At 43.9% G+C, this 23,925-nt stretch overlaps 1 protein-coding gene across 2 annotated transcripts in view; it reads left to right on the plus strand.

Annotated features, from left to right (window-relative positions):
• Positions 1–23,925, plus strand: part of nyap2b (neuronal tyrosine-phosphorylated phosphoinositide-3-kinase adaptor 2b) — a 57,233-nt gene that overhangs the window by 15,466 nt on the left and 17,842 nt on the right. For both annotated transcript variants that reach the window (XM_067454389.1, XM_067454390.1), the window contains exons 5-6: positions 18,934–19,245; positions 20,801–21,000. In XM_067454389.1, coding sequence (XP_067310490.1) covers positions 20,828–21,000 — 173 coding nt within the window. In that variant the 5' untranslated portion in view covers positions 18,934–19,245; positions 20,801–20,827. The remainder of the gene's footprint in view (positions 1–18,933; positions 19,246–20,800; positions 21,001–23,925) is intronic.

Here is a 23,925-nt window from a genome sequence, read left to right on the forward strand (position 1 = left end):
AAGATTCCTGCCCTCTCGCGCTTCAGAACCTCAGCGCCGGGGCCTGCCATTCTTTCATGATTTGCACACCGAGGTGTCAAAGTCATGGAAGAGACCGGCATCATACCGTGTGTTCAGCCCACAGACTTCGGTCTATAGCAACATCATGGGGCTGAAGCATTACGGTTATGGGGCGATGCCAAAGGTAGAAGAGACGCTTGCGAGCCATCTCTCACCTTCCTCGGCATCGTCCCTAAAGGCCCCGACTTTGCCCACCAGACCATTAAAAACAACGTCGGCACTGGTGGGCAAAGCGTACTCGGCGGCAGGTCAGGCTGCTGCATGCCTGCATACGATGGCAATAATGCAGGCATATCAGGCTGACCTGCTCAGGGACCTTGATGGACGTGATGAGGTGGGGGGCGATATTATTAATGAGCTAAGAACATCAGCTGATCTTGCTCTCCGGGCCACCAAGGAGACGGCCAGATGTGTGGGCCGCTCTATGGCAGCCTTGGTGGCTACGGAGAGGCATCTGTGGCTCAACCCCACCGAAATCAAGGAGAGGGAGAAAAGCTTCCTGCTTGACGCGCCGCTGTCTCCTGGCGGCCTCTTCGGTGACGCAGTACACACTGTCACCGAGAGGTTCCAGGAGTCAAAGAAACAAGCTGCGGCGCTAAAGCAGTTTCTCCCTCTCCGGGTCCAGGTCCCTGGGGCTGCCGCTGACATCAGGCAGCCCAAGCCGAGTACGAGCTCCGCTCACAGGGCGCAACAGAAGCAGAGCGTCGCCACCCGAACTCCCCCTCAGCGCGGGGACGAGGGGCGGCGCTCTCAGGCGAGGCCTTCGAGGGGCAGGGCTGATCTGAGGACAGTCCTGATCGCCAAGAAGGCCTCGTCGAAGCGTTCCTGACAACAGAAGCGTCAGGACGCTGAGGGTGGTTCCCCCCGTAGGGAAACGGTGTTTACCCCTGCCAACGGTACCCGTTTCCCTGCGGCACCCTCTGGGGGCCACGCTGCCAACCCCGCCGCAATGCCGGGGCGCAGTCGGTCTCCGCGGGCCACCCGAGGGTGGTCCGCGCCCCCCTCGGGGGGCTCCCGAGCAGTCAAGTCAGTTGTTCCCTGCCGGTCCGCCGCTTCAGGGCGCTGTGTTGGCTGTTCAAAGCACACCAGAGGCCAGCCTCGAGAGGCTGGTTCCCTTAGTAGATTTTCTAGACGAATGGAAACATCTGTCAAATATATCTCGTTGGGTCCTGCAGATAATCGAAAGGGGGTACGCCATTCAATTCAAGAGGCGGCCACCTCCTTTCAGCGGTGTCCTACCTACAGAGGTGGGCCCGGAGCAGGCTCTGGTGATGGCACAGGAAATAGAGACACTCCTGCAAAAAGGGGCTATAGAAAGGGTCCCCCCTCCCAGCAGGGAGTCCGGGTTTTACAGCCGTTACTTCATCGTGCCGAAGAAGGATGGGGGCTTACGCCCGATTTTAGATCTGCGACTATTAAATCGCTCGGTGGCCAAGCTCAAATTCAAGATGCTCACACTCAGACAGATTGTATCGCAGATCAAGTCGGAGGATTGGTTTGTCACCATAGACCTCAAAGATGCGTATTTTCATGTCTCCATCCTTCCACATCACAGGAAGTTCCTGAGGTTTGCCTTCGGGGGAGAGGCATACCAATATCGGGTACTTCCCTTCGGTCTAGCACTGTCAGCCCGCACATTCACCAAGTGTGTGGATGCAGCTCTGGCGCCGTTGCGTCTGCAGGGCATCCGCATACTGAACTATATCGACGACTGGCTGATTCTAGCGAATACAGAGCAGATGGCGGTTCAGCATCGAGATGCTGTTCTCGCTCATATGTCGAAGCTGGGGTTGAGGCTGAACGCCAAGAAGAGTGTGCTTTCTCCGGCTCAGAGAACCACTTTTCTAGGTGTGAACTGGGATTCGGTAATTATGCGGGCGCAATTATCGCCAACACGCATAACATCGATCCTGGCAGCAGTCAAAGAACAGAAGCTAGGCCGGGCCGTCACTGTGAAACAGTTCCAGAAACTGTTAGGTCTCATGGCAGCAGCGTCCAACGTGATACCTTTTGGCCTACTGTACATGAGGCCACTGCAGTGGTGGCTCAAAACAAAGGGATTCTCCCCGAGGGGAAATCTGCTCCGCACGATCAAAGTCACGCGGCGATGCCTACGTGCTCTGGTCATGTGGAAAAACCCGGGGTTTTTATCTCAGGGTCCCGTGTTGGCGGCTCATGTTCGTCGCGTAACGCTAACGACAGACGCCTCTCTCACGGGCTGGGGGGCGACCATGAGTGGTCGCTCATCCCAGGGTCTATGGCAGGAACATCAGCGGCACTGGCACATAAATCGGCTAGAGATGCTCGCAGTGTTTCTTGCATTGAAACAGTTCCTGCCCGACCTCAGGGCCCACCATGTGTTAGTGAGGTCAGACAACACATCGGTGGTCGCCTATATAAATCACCAGGGGGGTCTGAGGTCCCGTCCGTTGGACAAATTGGCGCATCGGATCCTCCTGTGGGCCCAGGGGAAATTGCTGTCAATCAGGGCAGTATATATCCCCGGGGTCCTGAATCAGGAAGCAGACAGCCTGTCGAGGCAGGGGCCGAGGCCCGGGGAATGGAGACTCCACCCAGAGGTGGTGGAGCTCCTATGGAAGGTTTATGGGAAAGCGGAAATAGACCTATTTGCTTCGGCGGAGAATTCCCACTGCCCGCAGTGGTTTTCTCTGACCCATCCAGCCCCGCTGGGGTTGGATGCCATGGTACAGGAGTGGCCGAGGCTACCCCTGTACGCCTTCCCCCCGATTGTCCTGCTTCTAGGAGTTCTGGAGAGGGTACGCCGGGACGGGGCCCAGGTACTTCTAGTGGCTCCGTACTGGCCGACCAGAGTATGGTTTTCGGACCTGATATCTCTCCTGGAAGGCTTTCCGATGGAGATTCCGACCAGGAGGGATCTACTCTCTCAGGCGGGCGGGAGATTCCTGCACCCACGCCCGGAGATGTGGAAACTGTGGGCCTGGCCTCTGAGGGGGCATGGCTCATAGAGGAAGGTCTCTCGGCCGAGGTCGTAGAGACCATCCTTCACGCCAGAGCTCCGTCCACGAGGAAACTGTACGCTCTGAAATGGAAACTTTTCTCAGCATGGTGCAGAGAACGCCAGTGGGACCCAGTTAACTGCCCGGTTGGTACAGTGCTGGAGTTTCTGCAGGCAAGGTTCTCGGCAGGGTTGTCCCCCTCCACAATAAAGGTGTACGTGGCGGCCTTGGGTGCCTTCCACGTCCCTTTGGGTGGAGTGTCTTTGGGAAGACACCCTCTGATTACACGTTTCCTCCGTGGCACTTTAAGGTTGAGGCCTGTTATGCACTCGAGGGTCCCAGCATGGGACTTAGCCATTGTTTTGCGGGGCTTGTCCAAGCCTCCGTTTGAACCCTTGGAGGAGGTTTCGGATAAGTTCCTCACCCTCAAGACTATATTCCTTTTGGCTATTTCATCTCTCAAAAGAATAGGAGATATTCAGTCCCTGTCTGTAGGGCCCTCATGTCTAGAGTTTGCGCCGGGGACGGTGAAAGCGTTTCTACATCCCAGGCCGGGTTATGTCCCCAAGGTTCCTACGAGCCCACGGGGCCCCATTACTCTTCAAGCGTTCTGTCCTCCTCCTTTCACGACGTCAGACCAGGAAAGATTATATCTGCTGTGCCCTGTTAGAGCACTAGATACTTATGTCCACAGAGCTGCCCTGTGGAGGAAAACTGATCAGCTGTTTGTCTGTTTCGGGCCCCCTAAGAAAGGGGCCCCAGTATCTAAGCAGAGAATGAGCAAGTGGGTGGTCGAGGCCATCTCACTTGCTTATGAGGTGGCCGGGCAGCCGTCTCCACTGGCTGTCCGGGCGCATTCTACCAGGGGTATGGCTGCTTCTAAAGCACTCTTGTCGGGGGCTTCCCTCCATGATATTTGCAACGCGGCCGGTTGGTCGTCTCCGCTAACTTTTGTCAGGTTCTACGAACTAGACCTGGCATCTACTGTTGGGGCGCAGGTTCTCTCGTAACCGTGTGCGCTTCGGCTTCACACATACGAGACACTTGGTCCTATGGCGATGTGGGTATAAGCGTTCTCACAGCGTTTCGACGCAGCTTGAGTTCCCCGAAAGGGAACGTCTCGGTTACGTATGTAACCCTAGTTCCCTGAGGGAACGAGACGCTGCGTCGCTCTGCCATACTCCCGGCGTGTCCGTGATCACTTACTTCAGGCTTTATCAGAAGTTAGTTCCTGTTTGTTTTCACGGACGCTTTATAGCTTCCGGTCGATGACGTCATCACGCCGACGATCAATCTTTTTTCCGATGGAATGGTTCTACAGGCGCTTCACGACGCATTAACGGAGAGGCGTTCTCACAGCGTTTCGACGCAGCGTCTCGTTCCCTCAGGGAACTAGGGTTACATACGTAACCGAGACGTTATTTGTCCTTGTTTTATTTATTTACTCCAATTTAAGGCGCCAACCCCAGTAAAAACATTCACGGAGAACTCATGGGCTGGTTGGGCTGGGTTTGCCAGGGCCGAATATTAGTCCCAGTTCACCCCTGGTCATACCTCTTCAACCACGTCATCATTTGTTGGATTCTTGGAGACATTTGATTCAAGTTCTTTTTAATGATAGCTATAAATGGCTTGTGATCTTTTTCTGACGCAAATGACGGTAAGCCATACACATAGCTGTGAAATCTCTCCACTCCATACGCTAAGCCCAGGCACTCTTTTTCTATCTGCAGGTATCGATATTCAGACGAAAGCATAATCCGAAGCATCTGTAGACACAATTGTAGGAAGGGCGGGGTCAAAGATGGATAGCGCAGAACTGGTTACAATGTGAGTCTTGACCATGTCAAAGCTTGACTGTGCTGCTGCCGGCGTGGTTCACGTAAGTCCACACACATCCTCACTGCACCATTCTTTCTTCGGGTGACAACGATGGGTGATACCCATGGAGATGCGTCAATCCTCTCTATCACATCCATTTCTAACAATTTCTCCAATTCAGCAGAGACAGCTTGTTTAACACTGTCTGACAGAGGGAGTCTCTGCAGCTTTTGTTGAACCGGCTGGACATCTTCCCTGACTTTTACACAGTGAATGAAGCCTTTACCAAGACCTAGCTTCTCCCCAGTCAACAATGCAGCTTTGATCTCTCTGATCTCTGTCACTGGACCCGCAGGTGAGAGCACGCTGTTTTTGTCAATAGAAAGTCTCAGTGCTCTGAATAAGTCCATTCCCAGCAGGTCCGTGCCTGTCTTCACGATGTACAGTGTAGCTGGTACTGTAATGGTCACCACTGTAGTTAACATGCAACCTAGCACTGGAACGTCAGCTTTGGTGTAAGTCACTAACCTTTTTTCTGGCTCAGCAAGCGACACATAACTGAAGTGCGTTCTGTAGAGGTGCTCAGGAATAATTGACACCGCCGATCCCGTATCCACCACTAACTCCACAGTACGGGAAGTTGCTTTTCCCTTTATGGCTACTGTGCATGTAAATTTGTCATCTTGTTGTCCATTTTCTATCATTCGCACCGTATTCATTTCTAAAATAACCACCTCTCCTACTTTGGCTGTATTTTGTTTGGACTTACATACCCGAGCAAAGTGTCCGACCTTATTGCAGTTTCGGCATGTCACTTTCCTTGCAGGGCAGTTTTGAGCATTTGCCAGGTGAGCTGCTGACCCACATCTAAAACAGCTTTGATCCTGTTTCAGTGCTGCTGCGGCTCTGCGGAGTAACTGCTCTTTGCTCTGGTTCTGAATGGAAGTTTCGGTCTCGCCTTCACCACGTGCACTTTCATGCTACTTCGAAGAAGTCTGAGCATATCCAATAGCTGCTTCCACTTGACACGCCAACTTTACTGCTTTATCCAGTGTGAAGTCTGCCTCAGTTTGTACTAACAGTCTCTCACGTATTTTTGCACAGCTAGCATGCTTAATAAGTTGGTCCCGTATCATTTCATCTGTATTACCATCAAACCCGCACGTAGTAGCTAACTCACGTAGCGCTCCCACATACTCAGCTACAGTCTCATGTGGCCTCTGTACTCTTTGCCTGAACTTGTGTCGTTCCACCACGACATTTATTGCTGGACTGAAATGTGCACGCAGTGCAGCCACTGCCGAATCATATGTTATACCTACGTTCGTGAGTGTATAAAATACACGTTGGCCTTCGGTGCCCAAGCAGTGTAGGAGGATTGCACGCTTCCTCTTATCGGGCCAGTCATCTCCCTCCGCATGAATAGCTAGCAGGTAATTGCCGAACATTTTCATCCACATATCGAACGGGATAGTGGGTTGTCCCATGCATGGCAGGAATAATGCAGGGAGAGGCACACCGGCAGTCGCCACCCTCGTCGCCAATGTTCGTTATGTATTGCAATAATTCACAAGAAAACAGACTCGAGCAACCAGCTAGCTTCAACTTTCCACTTGTTTTTATTTTCTCTCCTTCACTCTCTTACCAACATCCAGTACAATGTATTGTGGACTACATCGCCCTCTATAGGTTAAGCCGTAACTCAATACACAACAAGTGAGTAACAGTGTTCATTAATGCCTGATCTGGGATCAGTGAGTTCTGATGTGTAGGTAATCATTCAAGTTCACACAGACTTTCTAAATCGTGCCACTGGCCATCTTGATGTATCAGTGAATCAAGCCAGTGACTAAAAACCATCAACTTCACTAATTTCTGTTTGCGGCATGAAACAAATCTGTTATTTAAATGATTAAACTACAGAGAGCGATCAAAGAACACTCTATATAATGTTCGGATCGGTCTGTCACATGTATATCTGCAGTGCACACTTGCCCAAACTGCCTTTTGAATGAGGCTGCTTTAGTATGCTCAACAGAAGCTCTTACTGTATTCATGTTGTGTGCTTGCTGTTAGCTGTGGTGAAAGCATTTTGTGAGAGAAATAACGTTGCAAAGTTCACTTGTGTTTATTCAGAGCTCTCAGATACAATCAAAATAAACTTGCGCTCTCAAAAACTCGGTAGAATAACACTTCCTCAGCAATTTTTACCCAGCTCTGGCTCTCTCTCTCTCTCTTTTGACTGGCAGTGCTGCAGCTGCATGTTCGCGCCTGACTAAACCACGCCCCCTCCGCACTCTCATTTCAAATGCAAAGATGTCAGCCACTCACAACATTGGGTGTTTTCACAGAAGACTTACAGCAGACACTCGCCTTGAAACAGAGCATTCAAGCCAGAGGGCTAATATCAGTATAGAAAAAATGCCTTTTATTTCTAAATTATGACTTTTTTGATGTAAAAACCATACTAACAATATAAGTACACCCCAGGAAACATTATACAATAATAAAACAATCCATGCCATGAGACCTTAAGCAATCTAGAAATGTACAACAGCTAAAGCCACAAGTCTGACCATGTTATATTTCAAATCTGATGATAAGTCTAAAACTCTGAATTTTATTAAATGTTTTACAAGATCAATCATATGATTTTAGTGTGAGATTTCTCTAAAATATCAACTGATGTTTATTGCCATGTCTTCTGAGCTTTTATTGAGTGTATTGCCGCTATTGTTTAGAGGTGCAAACTGCCCCATTCAGACACATTCACACATCTGTGGACTGGTTATGGGTCTAATTATTATTCCTTTGTCTGCATTGTATTTACTAACGACTCTCTATTCAAACTGTTCTATTCAAACCTCATTTCTAAACCAAACCCATTGTTACCTTTTATTCCTTTTCAGCGCTCTCTGTCTCAGCCGCCTTATGTGTGTGCATAACAATACACTAGTTACTCAAGTCCGTGCAAATTTGAGTTAGACAAACTGTCCAGAGTAGGCTGTTTATTGATCCCGTCAACATGACTTTCAATATAGCAGTGAACATAAACTCTCTGGTAATTTCAACAGAATATAACAAAAACCAAGAACATATCTCCACACAATCCACGCGAGGATTGTGCGAGGATTGTGCGAGGATTGTGCAACGACTGCACGCGAGCATGCGCGTTCCGGACTACACTACCCATAATTCTGCTCCGACTACAATATTACGTCCTACGTCCTACTTACATTAAACTTTAAATGAATCCCCCCTTTTTCCCTCAACACTGTCACTTTACCTTCTCTGAGACTATCAAATGCATTTAATCCAAATAAGCATTTCAGAAGTTTTACTTTTAAAAAATGTTCATAAAAATAAAGTATTTGCTCAGTGACAGGTGCGTCTAGGGCAAGCTATAGCTTAGCACACCAGAAAAACAAGAATTTATAAGATTAAAATCATGTTTTACTCAAAACTTACTTCATATCACTTTTTATAATTTATAAGTTGAGTGTTTTATATAACAATCTGTGATCTCATGTAGCTTCGGGTCAAAAAATCTGACAGAAAATACACAATGCTAAAAGCTATATGGAATAGCATTGCATTATAAATATAATCTATTATAAAACCACCCAACATATGGCATAAAGAACACAGACCAACCATGTATTGTCGCGATTGTGTGTTTATTGTCTTCAAACGTGTCTATCTGCATGAAATGGCTGATCTGATGATCTCTGGCAGCTTTGTTTATGTCAGGTAAGTTAACTTCCTGTGAAAAGTATCATTTTCAATGAGATCACAAGCAATATGATAAGGAATTGAAGTGTATTCCAAAGGCTTTTGGTATGTTGGTTAGAAATACAGTGCCCTATGTAAATTAAGCTCTTCATCTACCATCTTTAAAAGTAAATGGGCAGGATTTTATTATGAATACTTTACCAAACAAATTAATCAGAACTTTATTAACCCAAGAAAAATTATGTGAATCAATTTTTTCCAAAGGATTCAATTTTTACATTAAGAACTATGTATCTTTCCTTTCCTATACCTCCCAAAGCCAAGGAAATACATTTTTAAGTTTTTAATGATATTTACCCATCCTTAGAGCTTCTAAGATATAGATTTAATATTGATCCTTATTGAATAATATTGAAATACTTTTTGTGATTCCGAAATTGAAACAACAGCATATTTGTTTTTTGACTGCTTGAATAGCCTTTTGGGAGGAAATGTACGGGTGGCTTAAAATTACAATTAATTTGATTCCTTCATTTTCTAAAAAAAAAAAGACATCACTTTTGGTATATTAATGGAAGATATACACATAAAATTTTTACTTAAGAATATTCTCATTTTGGGGAAATTTTATATTCACAAGTGCCTTAAAACAAAGCCTTCGTTTTGTGTTTTTCAGAAAGAATTTTGGATTTTCTGTAAATCTTTAAGAATGCTAAAACTGAAAAGTGGTAGAAGACTCCTTGATTTATTGAAGAAACGTATATTTCTTATATACTTATAAATATTAAACTATTGGAAGACCTAGGTTATTTTTTAGTTTATTTTTCTATTTATTTTTTTGCTTTATTTATATCTAGTTGTGCTCTGTTATTTAGTATTTGCTTCTGATTTTGAATTGCCTTATTGTAATTCTGTTTGTTGCAATAAAAAAAAACAAAAAAACAAGCAGCATTTATCGGGGTTCAAGCAATTAAGGCCTTTAAAGGTGGGGTAAGTGCTATCTGGTAACCGTTGTTGGTATTTCAAATCACCAAAACAAACACGCCCCTACCCCCAAAAGGGTCCCGCCCCTATTTTGATAGATCCGCCCCACACATACGTAACCCAGAGGCATCAACAGCTATGGCAGAATCTCTGTGTATCTAATCCAGGTCGAATATTCAATGAAAAAGTCATCCCTTCTATCACAAAAACACAAACCGTTCTTGTGAACAACTCGATAGTACACAAGCAAGACAGTCCAACTAACGAACATATTACAATTATGACAAGATTGGAGTTATAGCAATCACAAAAACACACAAACCGTTCTCATGAACAGCTCGATAGAACACAAGCACACAGTCCAGTTAACGACATATTACAATTATGACCAGATTAGAGTTATAGCAATCACAAAATCACAAACTGTTCTCATGAACAACTCCATAGAACACGAGCCGACAGTCCAACTAACGACATATTAACGTTAAAATTATGACAAGATAGTGATCAAACTGTTCTCATGAACAACTCTATAGAACACAAGCACGACAGTCCAGCTAACGACATATTACAATTATGACTGGATAAGGGTTATATAGATCATGAAAAGAGTAAGCAAACATATATTAGGAGTATAGTATCTTACTTGTCGGAGACATTGTGTGAGCTGATGCTTGAAGCACACAGTGATGAGATTTAGATACTCCATACGGTGTGGAAATGAACGGGTCTTTATCATCGCTGAAGTGAGCCACAATACGACTGAAATGGACTAACAAGCGAAGATGACACACGAGCATAGTTAAGCAGCATATATTAAGCTAGTTCTCGGCTAATGTCCGTCATGTGTGACTCATGTGTTTTGAATAATGATGTGCACAGAACGAGAGCGAGCGCTCTTCTCACCATCAATAGTAGACACGCCCCTTACCTGCTGATTGGCTACAAGTTTGTTATTCCACTCGGCCTGTGTCCTTTTTCTAAAACGGTTTTGAAATAAGACTTACCCCACCTTTAAGGCACATGCATAAAAAGTTTTTAGCCAATACAGGCAGTTTACCATAGGAAATCTATGGTATTAAAGCTTTTTAACAACTACAGTGACACCTCCATAAAAGTTTGCATGCTTCTTTAAAGTCATATGCTCCATGTGCCCACCTATTTTTGTTAAGTTTTGAGTTTTCGTTCAGGATCAATAGGCTTTTGAGCATGTTTTGCCAGACCCATTCTATAAAAGACACTAATATAGCGACCCAAAGGGTAAAGTTCAAAAATGTTTTGATAACTATTGATCAGGAGAGTCCAGAGAAGGATTCTGCAGTGGTTTGGTTCCGATCGAGCAAAAAACCTAGGACTAGTTTGAAAAAGTAGGTTAACAATCTTAAAATTTAACAAACAATTTGATTGACAGCAGTGGTTATTGAGGCAAAGTTGTTCAACATGAGGAGATCTATCAAATGATATGCATTTTGTGTGGATATGTCAAACACCATGCGATTATAGAGCTGTAAAACTCGTTAGAGCCAACTAGTAGTTTATTTCTTTCAAAATTCTTACAGACTTCTAGGACCATGATTGTTTTGCTTCAAATCCATAGTATAACTTTATGTTATTTGTGTAGTTATACAAATGGTAATCCATAAGGCAAAAACATGGTTTTATTATAATAACCTCCTGACTTAAACTATAATAGCCTCACAACTTATTTTAAAACTGTAATAGAAGGGCTAATATAATAATGCACATAACTTTAGGATGGCCACTGGTGAAAGATTGTCTCTCTGCTTTGTTTTATAAGAAATATTGGTAACACTTTACAATAAGGTTCATTAGTTAACATTTGTTAACTACATTAGTTAACATGAACTAATAATGAACTGCACTTTCCTTTCGAGAGGTTCCTTGTATTGCGTATGGGAAAAACTTCTTTTCTCAAGATTATAGAGCAAAACTTTATTAATAAAGGTATCTATGTAAAGCGCAGTGCAGCTGCACGGCAATAGCCCGGCGCTAGGAGAGCTCTGATTGGAGCGGCAACTGTGTGATAGGCTGCGGCAACTGCAGGAACCTATGGTGAGGCGGCTGAGAGGAGGGAACCAATGGGGGCGCTCCAGAGAGACCGCCGAAAAAGGGGCTTATATTAGCATACAGGAGGCTATATAAGACCCTGATTCACCATAGGTGTCAGATTTTATCTCCTTCAGCGACACCATGACTCCGGAATCAAGCAAACCGCCATCGTAAAGCAACCAGCGGAACATTCCTGCAGCCCTGAGGACGCCGGATTCCCACCGGGTCTCCGCCTTCAGCCACCTGCATTCCAGCTCCGCCATCCGGCATTAAATATCCTTTATTCTGTGTGTCTATGTTGTGTGTGTGTGTGTGTGTGTGTGTGTGTGTGTGTGTGTGTGTGTGTGTGTGTGTGTGTTGCCGCTGCAAAGCCACTTCTAAGAGCTTACAGGCTTGTTCTATGCGAGGACTTCGCGTAAGGCGAAGCTCTCTTCACTCTGAAGACCCCTACATAGCACTGTTAATTCAGCCCTACAAAATCACAAATAAATCCTGCCGCGGCCGGATTACACTATAGACTTCCTTATATTCTCCCAGTTCCCTTGGTTCAGTTGACTGAAGATGTATTATTGCAGTCAACTAGCCTGTGGTCAAACACACTTGTCTGCACACGCGCTTTCAGTCTAGACGAGAGCATAACGGCATTGTAGAATGGCTTCCATACCACCCGCACTTCCTTACATTCTCCCAGTTCCCTTAGTTAAGTGACTGGAGATGAAATATTGCAGTCAACTAGCCTGTGTCAATCACGCTCGTCTACACACTAATGCTGTGTGCGTTTACCCCTTTGGTCTCGCTCACTGGCTTGCACCGTGGGTATTCTACGTAGTTTGCGCCCACTACACAGTGCGCGCCACTGCACATTATTTACAACTACACACAAAAGAGCTTTTTCTATGTAGGAAATGTGCCCGCTTTACAGTCTGCACTCCTGCACCCAAGCACTTTCCACAAAGCGCACTCACGCACATACGATATAAATGTGAGGCGTGCGCGCCCACTGCAAAACCTGCACCGCCAAAACCTAAACACTATCCCTACAGTGTTACAAGCTCAGTATTACAGCACAAGCAACCGGGTTAACAGGCCCCTATTACTAAGCAGCCCGCCCCTGAATCTAATTCAATCACTGGCTTCACGAGCCCAGGCCTGGCAGGCCATTCCTGGTAAAAATTGGGTGTTGAACATATAAAACAAGGTTCTCGCTACAGTTTTGCTCGCAGACCCCCGCGATTCAACCCGTGGTCAAGCCCTCAGTAAGAAGCAGTGTCAGTCACGTGCTTCTCGCTGAGGTGTTAAAACTGTTAAAGGAGAGAGCGGTGGAAACAGTGCACCCGACGCTAGCGAGTCAGGTTTTTACTGTTGCTAATTCCTCCTCCCGAAAATGGATGGTGGTCTCAGGCCCATTTTTCAGACATCTGAACAAAGCACTTATGACATGCTCGTTCAAGATGCTGACGGTGAAACAAATCCTCGCGCACATATGCCCCCAGGATTGGTTTTTCACAATAGATCTGAAAAACGCATACTTTCACATCCAGATAGCAACCCCCCCCCCCCCCCCCCCCGCCACTACAGGCCATTCTTGAGATTCGCCTTCGAGGGGCAAGTTTATCATTACAGTATCTTTTTTCGGCACTGTCATAGACTCAAGACTCATGAACGTGCGGCTTACGTCATAAGAACCACCACGTCTTGGTAGCGTACATAAAATCTCTTCACCACATGGCTAAGCATCTCCTTTTATGGGGAGAGTACAATCTGAGCTCCCCAAGGCTCACATGCCAGGTATTCTGAATTAGGGTCCGGACATGTTATCCAGAGGACCCATTCCCCCAGGGGAATGGTCTCTTCACCCGCAAACGATTCAGCTCGCACAGCACACGCTTTCCAATATTTTTCTGCAAACGCAGGAAAGCCCTGGCCCTTGTTTGAACCAGGCTCCCTCTATATGCTCCCTCTGATCGCGATGCTGCTGCAAACCATCAAAAAAGATCAGGGAGACAGTATCCACAGTGCTTTTAATAGCCCCACTTTGGAAGAACCCCACATGGTTCTCCGAACTTATTCAGCTGTCAGATACAGCCCCATGGCCCATTCCGCTGAGGAAATACCTCCTCATGCCGGCGAAAGGGAAGATCTGGCATCCCCCCCGAGCTGTGAAGGAGCTGTGCTCCACGTATGGCCCATCAACGGGTATCCGAAAACCTCTCTGACAAGTTAGGAACACTATTTCGGAAGCTAGAGACCCCGCTATCAGGCGGCTCTGCTTTGAAGTGGTCAGTGGTTTTCTAATCATTGTGCTGCGTGAAACATCGACGCACACTCATGCGAACTGAGCGGAACTGCTCGCTTTTCCCCAAGAGCTAATGGACGCGGGTCGTTCCCCCTCCACGCTCAAAGTTTATGTCGCTGCCATAGCATCTAACCACACTCCGATCGTGGGACATTCACTAGGTATGTTTTCTTAAAGGGGCCAGTAGATTAAACCCGCTTCGCCCCTTCCTCAGTCCCTATTTGGGACCTCACCGTGGTTTTAGAAGCCGTGAAGGGTCCCCTCTCCTAACCAATTTAGACCACGAGCTTGAAGCACGTATCACTCAAAACTGCTTTTCTGCTGGCTTTGGCCTTGGTTAAGCGAGTGGGTAACTTACACGCACTCTCCGTGAACCCTTCCTGTCTTGAGTTTGGGTCCAGCAACTTGAAGGTTGTGCTCAAACCGAGACATGGTTTTATACTCAAAGTGCTATCAACCCCTTCAGTATGCAGGTCATTACACTGCTTTCTTTACCCGCGTCCCAGAGAGAATAAGACGCGACCTATTCTGCCCAGTCAGAGCATTGAGATTGTATCTAGAGCGCTCCGTCCCCTTCAGGCAGTCGGATCAGCTCTTCATTGCTTCAGTGGCCGCAATAAAGGTTGTGCTGTCATGAAACAAAGACTCTCACACTGGATAGTGGATGCGATCTCACTAGCATATAGGTCTAAGAACCTAACCTGTCCTACAGGCATTAAAGCCCACTCCACTAGAGGCATGGCCTCATCTTGGGCTTGGTCATGTGGCACTTCCATTGAAGATATCTGTGCGGCGGCAGGCTGGGCCTCTCCGCCCACTTTTATCAGATTCGACAATTTGGAGGTTCCAGCTTTACAAGCAGTGCTTTTCTCCGTCTACGGCTGTATCTGCAGCCCTTGCAACACGATTGCTTATATTGCGTTCCGCTTATACTCAATCGTTCATAAGCACCATTACACTCTACCATAGATCAGACTATGTCTGGTCAGGTATTCAATCGAATCGACCCTTCCGGTTCTTTTCATTCTCCTTATGAAGCCCGCCTGTGTCGGTCTCTCTAAAGGTTTTTTGACTTTTCCTCATTCAGTTGGGGATTTTGGGTCAGTCAGCACGCACAGCGTTTTACATTGTGTTCCTATACGCAATACGAGGAACCTCTCGAAAGGGAACGCACTCGGTTACTTTCGTAACCTGAGAGAGGGAACGAGTATTGCGTTCCGTGCCGTGTTCATGCTTCTCAGGTGTCACTTCAGTCGATTTTAAAACCTGACACCTATGGTGAATCAGGGTCTTATATAGCTTCCTGTATGCTAATATAAGCCCCTTTTTTGGCGGTCTCTCTGGAGCGCCCCCATTGGTTCGCTCCTCTCAGCCGCCTCACCATAGGTTCCTGCAGTTGCCGCGGCCCGGCCAATCAGAGCGCTCCTCGTGCCGGGCTATTGCCGTGCAGCTGCACTGTGTTTTACATAGATACCTTTATTAATAAAGTTTTGCTTCATATTCTCGAGAAAAGGCAAGGGTAATCTAGCACTCAGAAAACGTTCCACCCATTGCTAACCAAGCCATCACCTGCTGTTAGCATCCCATTGACTCCCATTCATTTTTGAGTCACTTTGACAGTGAATAACTTTACATCTGAGGCATTTAAAGACTCCATTTGTCCATTGTTTATTTATAAGGAAATACGACAATGCATAAAAGGCTCCATTACCTTGTATCTTACACTATCGCCCCGTAGAAGCTGTTTTTGTAAAAATAGGCTAAGGAGTGCGTCATAACCAACGCGATTCTGTCGCACAGTTGAGAAATTACCGTATAGACAGGAGACGCTCAGAAACAATCTTTTACTGTCTATGAGGCAGTCGGGGGACGTGGAAACATAAAGTCCGATAAAGTCAAGGGAGAAGAATGGGGAGAAGCCGATAGTGAGCCAAAAGCAATGGGAGAAAATATTTAAATAACGTGATTCAGATTTCACTTTCCACAACTACTAGAAGACCTACAACTGTCAGACAGGTTGCTTACGTCACATCTACGTCGTCAAGCTCAGTCTGAGCCTGCGCAGTTCACTTAACCATCAGGAAGTGAGTGCCTCTGATTGGCCTCATTTTTCCGCCGTTGAAGTCAATGGGATAGCTCTGTCCATTTCTTTTACTGTCTATGATGCCAGACTGGAACCCCTAAAAAAAAAAAAGTTAACTTCCTGGAATTTCACATGTTTGTTCTTCTTCTGCATGTTCTATATTTGGACTGAATGTTCACTAGCACAGCTTGCCAGCGCCCTCCGGCTGCCAGTATGAGCTGAAAACAGCAAATCAGATTATACAGCAGCACTCATAATGATACATCAGCGGATTTTGGACAAAGATTGAATAAATAATACTTCTCTGTATAGAAATTTGACTCAAACATATGAGAATATATTTCAATATTTCAATATCAATATTTCTCCACATCTGCACACATTTGAAGTAAAAGCCCTGAGGGATGTTGTTTTGTGGAGAGTCTTCATGACGACCACAGAGGAGTTTTTTTTATGAATGGGAGCAAATGACGCGCATTACAATCAAAAGGTACCGGATGATCATATTAATAACTCCTGGCACATATTAACACATTACGGTCACTATAAGACTTTGAGAATAAAACAGGTAAAAAAAATAACTTTAGTCTTAGATCTTTGTAATGATGTCTGGTTTGTCAAGGTAATTGCTTACATCTGATTGTCTAATTTTGAGCTAATTTAAGCAAAGCGAGCTTCAGTGCTAACAATAGCTTCAGTGATTTAAGCAAAGCGAGCTTCAGTGCTTCAAATGCACATAAATATACTAGCAAAACACTAATGTCTATGGAAGCGGCAATAAGACAGACAGTTATAATTTGACTACGTGTCTTATTCATATCAGATACACATTTTATAAGTAACTTAACTATATAGTTTACTCTAGTCTTCTCCCAGTTCAGCGGTCACTTACTTTCATGTATTTCGTGAGACGGATGAATTTACATGATGTAAATCCAACAGATGATTTAAATACAACATATCTGATTCTCTGAGGTGGATATGCCCGTTGCGCATTATAAATCAGCTAACATGATCAAAAACTCCATTCACTTACACATATTTGAAAATCAGAATACTAGAGTTCATGATATAGTTAAAATGTTATATTTTGAATAAAAAAAATAAAAAAAAATACATTTGTGATACAGCATTATTGTTAGTATCAGTTCAGGCAGTGTTTAGGCACCGGTACCGTTTTTTTTTTTTTTTTTTTTTACAGTCTATGGATTTAATCTGCTGCCTTTTTAAGGGAATGTTGCCCCAGGCCCTAATTTTCACCAATGTATCACTCCTCTCACAACAGCTCACACTCATTGGGATGTGTGATCCCGTCATAGGGGGATTGGTGTGAGTTAAAATCCACTTGTAAGTGTTACTGGAGGGTTTTGTTGACACCTAAAATATATTTGAGAGAGACTGAGAAAGAGAGATTTTGAGTTCCAATTAAGTTGTGCCCCACTTTGGTTGGTGAGACACAGATGTTGAAAAAAAAGTTTCAGAAATTTTAATGAAAGCCTGTCATCTTTAAAATGCATCTCATTCACTGACCTGCTGAATCCTCAACTCTTCCATTCCAGAGTGATAAAACCAGTCCATCACTTGATGACCTTATTATTCCCCTAAAAATAGCCCAAGAGCCAAAACCAGCTTCAAAGCTGGTTAACAGCAACTAGCAGTCTTTAACTAACCTGAATTGTTTACACAGACGCCCAGTGCATGTTCTGCAAGAGTCTAAACTGTGATCTCAACATGAAGCTTATTTCAAGAGGTCAAGCTGGCCTTTGTTAGCAGCTTTACTTGGATAAACTATATCGTTTTGTGTTAGCCTAGAAAAGCAACTGAGGAGATGTTTACCTAATTATTAGTCCCTTGCCCACAGACAGGCTCCAACTCTTTTCTTGTAGTTTGTGTGGTTTGACTGTAAGTAAAAGAGGTTTTTGCATAATTGTGCTTCTGACAGTTTCCACGTTTTTTGGATGCTAGATCAGTCACATACACAGAAACTGTGGGAGGCAGGGAGGGGGAAAGTGAGGGGGGAGGGGGGCTTGAGCAAAACAACAGATCGCTGGCCCTCATCCCTTTGTGTCGACAGTATTAATCCATTTGAAAGGCCACTGCATTCGCAGGTCCTCACCGCATAAATGTAAACAAATCTCAAACACGCCAACTATTTTCTGTTTTTCTATTATGCTGCGATTTTTGTTTTACCCATCCGATTTGACTGAAGGATTCAGAGCAAGCATTTTTTAATTTCCTGGAATTAAAAAAGAAGTTATTTTTGCTGTTAGAATAAAAAAGGAGGTTCATAAATGGACCATGTAGTTTACTTTGAAGTGTGACTTTTAATTTAGGCTGTTGGCTTTTTTTCTGTGTTGTTTACTGGTTGAGGACACTGGGAGTGGTGCTCACAGTTGCAAAGCTAAGGGGCTGAGTCTAATGATGTCACACCCTGTATGCCCACCCCACCCACTCTCGCATGACTGACACATGTTTTTCTGCCCCTTTTACTATACAGCCCACCAACAATAGCAGGGCTGTAGAGGAGCTGTCCTTGGTACTGAGAGCGAGAAACAGTGTGAGCGAGTGCATGCAAGGGGGAAAGAGGAGGAGGGTGGAGGCGTGTTCTTTGTGTTGTGAAGCCCGAGTTAATCTGCTGTGGCATCCACTCATAGAGCAGCCCCACATCCGAGAACCAGCACTGCCGTAAGGTGCTCGGCGCAGCCCGCGCTTAAGTGCGTCTTTCAAAAAAAACCAGGGTTTCACTTAATAAGGTCTTTGTCTGAGTAGGCAGGGTTCATCTCGGAAAACTCTAAGAGCTTTTTGTTTTGTTTTGCACTGTTGAAGGACTTTTAAAAGTGCACGTGGATGGGCGTTAGGAAGGATGCTTTTCTCAGGTTTTTCCTTTTAATATTGTTGCACTCTTGCAGGTGTAGCATGTACATATGAAGAGGAGAGCATCTTTCAGACTGGAGTTACATACTGCACAAGGTTTTTCAGCTACAAAGAGCTGCAGACAGCCGTTGTCACGGCTGCATTCTGCCTCCTGATTTTTTTTAAGCACCTGATGCCCGGGAATTTGACTTTGCGGACTGGAGTCTGACTTTGCAATGGCCTGAATCTTGTTGGACGGGAGTTGTAATCTCAGGATATCAGTCAGGTTTTGTCAAGGGAGTCCCAGGGAGTCTAATGGATCTACCTGAACTGGTTAACATTGTTGCCAGCAGGGAGCCAGTTCCTCCGTAAGTACAAAACTCTCTTGAGAGCTCTTGAACTTTACATTCATCCTTTTATAACTTTACATACAACAATATGTTTTCAGATCTAACTTGCTGGATAAACCGTCTCTTTTGATGGGACACTATAGCTACTCTCTCATGCACACCTACAGACTAACTTTTCGCCCTGCTAGATTTAACATAAAATGAAGATGGTGTATCCATCTCTCAAGCTATTATCTAAAAAACATGTTTTGTGCTCACTTTTGGAGAACAGAGTATTCTCTCCTAATAGGGTCAACTGCTGCACATATTGTGAAGTAAATGACTGAAGGATAAGATGAGATGTTGGAACAACATATAGAGTATCTACAGGATTTGAAGGGAAGAGGGCCATATTACAGGGTCTCTGGTTAGACACAGGCCAGCCCACCCAGCCATCAACATTATGCATAAATTGTGTTATATATATATGTAAACTTGCTACTTATTACTGACACATGCAAACTCATGTGACATTAAACAACACAATAAGAAGAATGCTTAGCAAATATTAAATAGTCTATGGTCAACAAAAGTTGCTGAAAGGTCAACTGAAAATGCCATGCTGCAGAGGATGCTGGGCAATGGTGTTGGGTCTCTGAGCTTGTATTACATTACCCATCTGGCCTCTTTAACCTCCCTTATCCCCTCCAACCCCCTCCTCACACACACATACTGCCCCTTACATGTAAACAAGCAAGCCCAGATTCATGGATCATTCTGAAAATACTGACCTACATAATACAGAATGTTGTCTCCTTTTCCTAGACTTCTGCAGCTGTACACTGCAAAAAAAACTTCACACCCACACACTCTGCATTACTGCATCAGTATGATTTTATGTGTACTCCTCCCTACGCACACACACACACACACACACACACACACACACACACACACACACACACACACACACACACACACACACACACACACACACACACACACACACACACACACACACACACACACACACACACACACACACACACACACACACACACACACATACACACATATATATATGCTTACTCAATGGTTAATCAAGCTCAAAAAAAATCCCACCTAACAATCTCCTGCTAATATGTTTCATATACCAGAATGAGAAATATACTGGCCTGTTCTAGAGATAAACAGGCGTATATCCTACATCCTACTAAAAAACAATATCTTTGTAGATGTGCTCCTGAGGCTTAGAGCTATATCTCGGAGAGTGGAGAATCTCATTGACCCAGAATCCTTGTTTATTTACTCAATAACCCATTAAAATAGCACTTCCACATGAATTCAACAGTTCTAAGCAAATTATTAATATCTATCTGTCTGTCTGTCTGTCGATCGATCTATCTATCTATCTATCTATCTATCTATCTATCTATCTATCTATCTATCTATCTATCTATCTATCTATCTATCTATCTATCTATCTATCTATCTATCTATCTATCTATCTATCTATCTATCTATCTATCTATCATAATACAAATTATAACAAACCAGCAATTGTAACTTTTAATGTAAATCTTTTTATTTGCAGATTGCCCTTTTGGAATGCCTGTAAGCAATGATTAGCTCCAAAGAGGAGGATTCAGTAATGTTTTTGCAGTATGTTGAAGACTGTGGACTAAAGGCATATAACAGATTGGACACAGAGAACATCAACCACGTGTGGAATGAGAAAAATAACATTCAGGAGAAAACCGACAAGAAGCGAAAGCAGGAAGAAGCCATTAAAAGGTACGTGGTCTGAGATATGTTACCAATGCATGCATACAAAATCTTAAAAGACTGCTCATATTGTAAATACCTAGACTGGGTAAACCCAGCCTGATCTGCCAGTGATTTGATTTCCCCCGGCAACTCAGTCTGGAAACCCATACATTCATTTGTACTGCTTCTGTTACACTTTTGTAGGAACCGAACACAGACTGGCTTATCCAACTGGCACGCTATTGGCGGGTTTGACACAATGACAGATAGAGAAATGATGGGTCGTTGCCAGTTGACCACACCTCTTGTGGTCTGCTTGGTTGAAGGACTATCCAATTGCATACAGAGTTATTTAGATAATGCCAGTTGATCACACCTCTTGTGCAGTAGTGATGGGAAATTCGGTTCTTTTCCGGGAACCGGTTCTTTCGGACAGTTCGTTTCAATGAACCGGTTAAAAAAAACGGATCATCGGTTCTTTTATGTCCTTACGTAATGACGTCATTTCTATCATACCGGCAGATAAAAATACATTCAAACACATTCATATAAAGTATTTGTAATCAAAACTTAGTATAGTAATAATTATTATTGACATCATCATGTTGGATACGTTTTTTCATTAATGTTTTGCAAAAGCACTCAGTACAGTCAATACAACCACTGTTGTGCAAACACTGATGTTTTACACGGATTAAATAAATTTACATTGACATAGTATAAACTTACACATATCCTCGTCGGTTCAAGAAACAGTTTGGTTTAAGACGACGCTATCACGCATGCTCAGTATCTCAGCTCGCCAGTTCTCAGAATTGAACGTGTCCGAAAGATTGAACGTGTCTGATAGAAACGGTTCTCGATTCTGTACTGGTGATCCGATAACCGCTGCAACCCGGTCCTGATTCTAAATAAATGTTTAGTTTGACCGCTTTACAATCCATTGTGTTTCCAAACTTTAAAATAATACAGTGATGAGACAGCTTTATGTGATGATGTTTCCAAATGTGATTTGTTTATACACTTAACCTGCATTTTGTTCCTCTGAACAAATAACACGCATGCGCAGCTCATCGGCTCATCGGTTCTCAGTATCGAACGTGTCTGAAAGAGCCGCTGCACATTCGGTTACACGCGCATGCTCAGTATCAGCTGCTCATCAGCTCTCTCAGCAAAACATATATCAGTTCAGTGAACTGTTGGAGTTACAACATATAATTCAAGACAACATTAGTTTATTTCTATTCGAAGGGACTGTCATTCATGTCAGAAAGCTAGTAACTATAGAAACTTGTGTGATCAGCGCTAATTTGAGACACGAACCGTTTAGAACGATTCAGTCCGATTTGGTGAATTGGTTTGACCGGTTCACTAAAAAGATCCGGTTAAAAAGAACGATTCGTTCGGAAACCGGACATCACTATTGTGCAGTGGAAAATACCTGTACATAAGCACATTCCCCAGACCAATGTTCAATTTTAATTTGAGCTTGGTCTGGTGATAGCCAGACAAGCAAATACCGTCACTTATAGTTTTTTTCAGTTGTTTTGGTACATTTAACAGATCATGACATCATATAGTCACTTGAGCACTTCATAAACACAATTTATCATTCTTTTGAACAAATTACTAATGGTACATACATGCTTTGGATTTTGCAACTGTCTGCTGTTTTCTACATTATCAATTGTCATGTTGATTGTAATATATTATACATTTGACTATCATTTTATATTATGCCGTAAATATACGTTTGACAGACACATACTGTTACACAAACACACACATGTATACATATACAGTATTTGCCCTTCAGAAAAAGTCCAGCCTTGTGCTGTACTATGTGCTATGGTTTTTTGTATCCATAACCATAGCTAAATGGTAAATGGACTGCATTTATATAGCACTTTAACAGACCCATGGCCATCCAAAGCGCTTTACATCTTGCCTCACATTCACCCATTCACTCTCTCATTCACACACCGACGGCGGTGTCAGCCATGCAAGGCGCCATCCAGCTCGTCAGGAGCAGCTGGGGGGTTAGGTGTCTTGCTCATGGACACCCCGACACTTGGTCAGGTGGAACCGGGGATCGAACCACCAACCTTCTGGATTGTAAAAAAATCTACATGAACCACTGAGCCACTGCCGCCCTTGAAACAATAGCCATATGTGACCCTGGACCACAAAACCAGTCATAAGTTGCACAGGTACATTTGTGGCAATAGCCAACAATACATTGGATGGGACAAAATTATCGACTTTCTTTTATGCCAAAAATCATTAGGATATTAAGTAATGATCATGTTACATGAAGATATTTTGTAAATTTCCTACCGTAAATATATATATAAATAATATATTATTAGTAGTAATTTGCATTGCTAAGAACTTTATTTGGACAACTTTAAAGGTTTTTGATTTGATGAAATTGATTTTCTCAATATTTCATTTTTTGCACCATCAGATTCCAGATTTTCAAATAGCTGTATCTCAGCAAAATATTGTCCTATCATTACAAACATACATCAATGGAAAGCTTTCATATGATGTATAAATCATCAACAAATTAGCCGTATGACTGGTTTTGTAGTCCAAGGTCACACGTCAGGAAACACTGTTATATTGACAACATGGCTAAGCATTTGGTTTGTGAGCAATGACAAAAGGACTTTCTGATGCATCAGATATGTTCATTGAAATCTTGAAATACTTTCGAGAAATTAACTGATTTTTGCATGAAGTCCATGTGTAGTGCTGTTTATACAAATTGTTTTGAGAACTACACTTACTGGTTTGCAAATGTTTAAGGATGATTTGAGTAATGCACCATAGGGAACAAGAAAAACTGTAAGACTGCAGATAAGAACGCTTACTCACTCAAGCTGAAACACACACATTCACTCAGACCCCTATTGGCACACGCAAACTACATGTAGGCCTATGTAAATG

The sequence above is a fragment of the Pseudorasbora parva genome, chromosome 9 (assembly GCF_024679245.1).
Source record: "Pseudorasbora parva isolate DD20220531a chromosome 9, ASM2467924v1, whole genome shotgun sequence".
Lineage (NCBI taxonomy): Eukaryota > Metazoa > Chordata > Actinopteri > Cypriniformes > Gobionidae > Pseudorasbora > Pseudorasbora parva.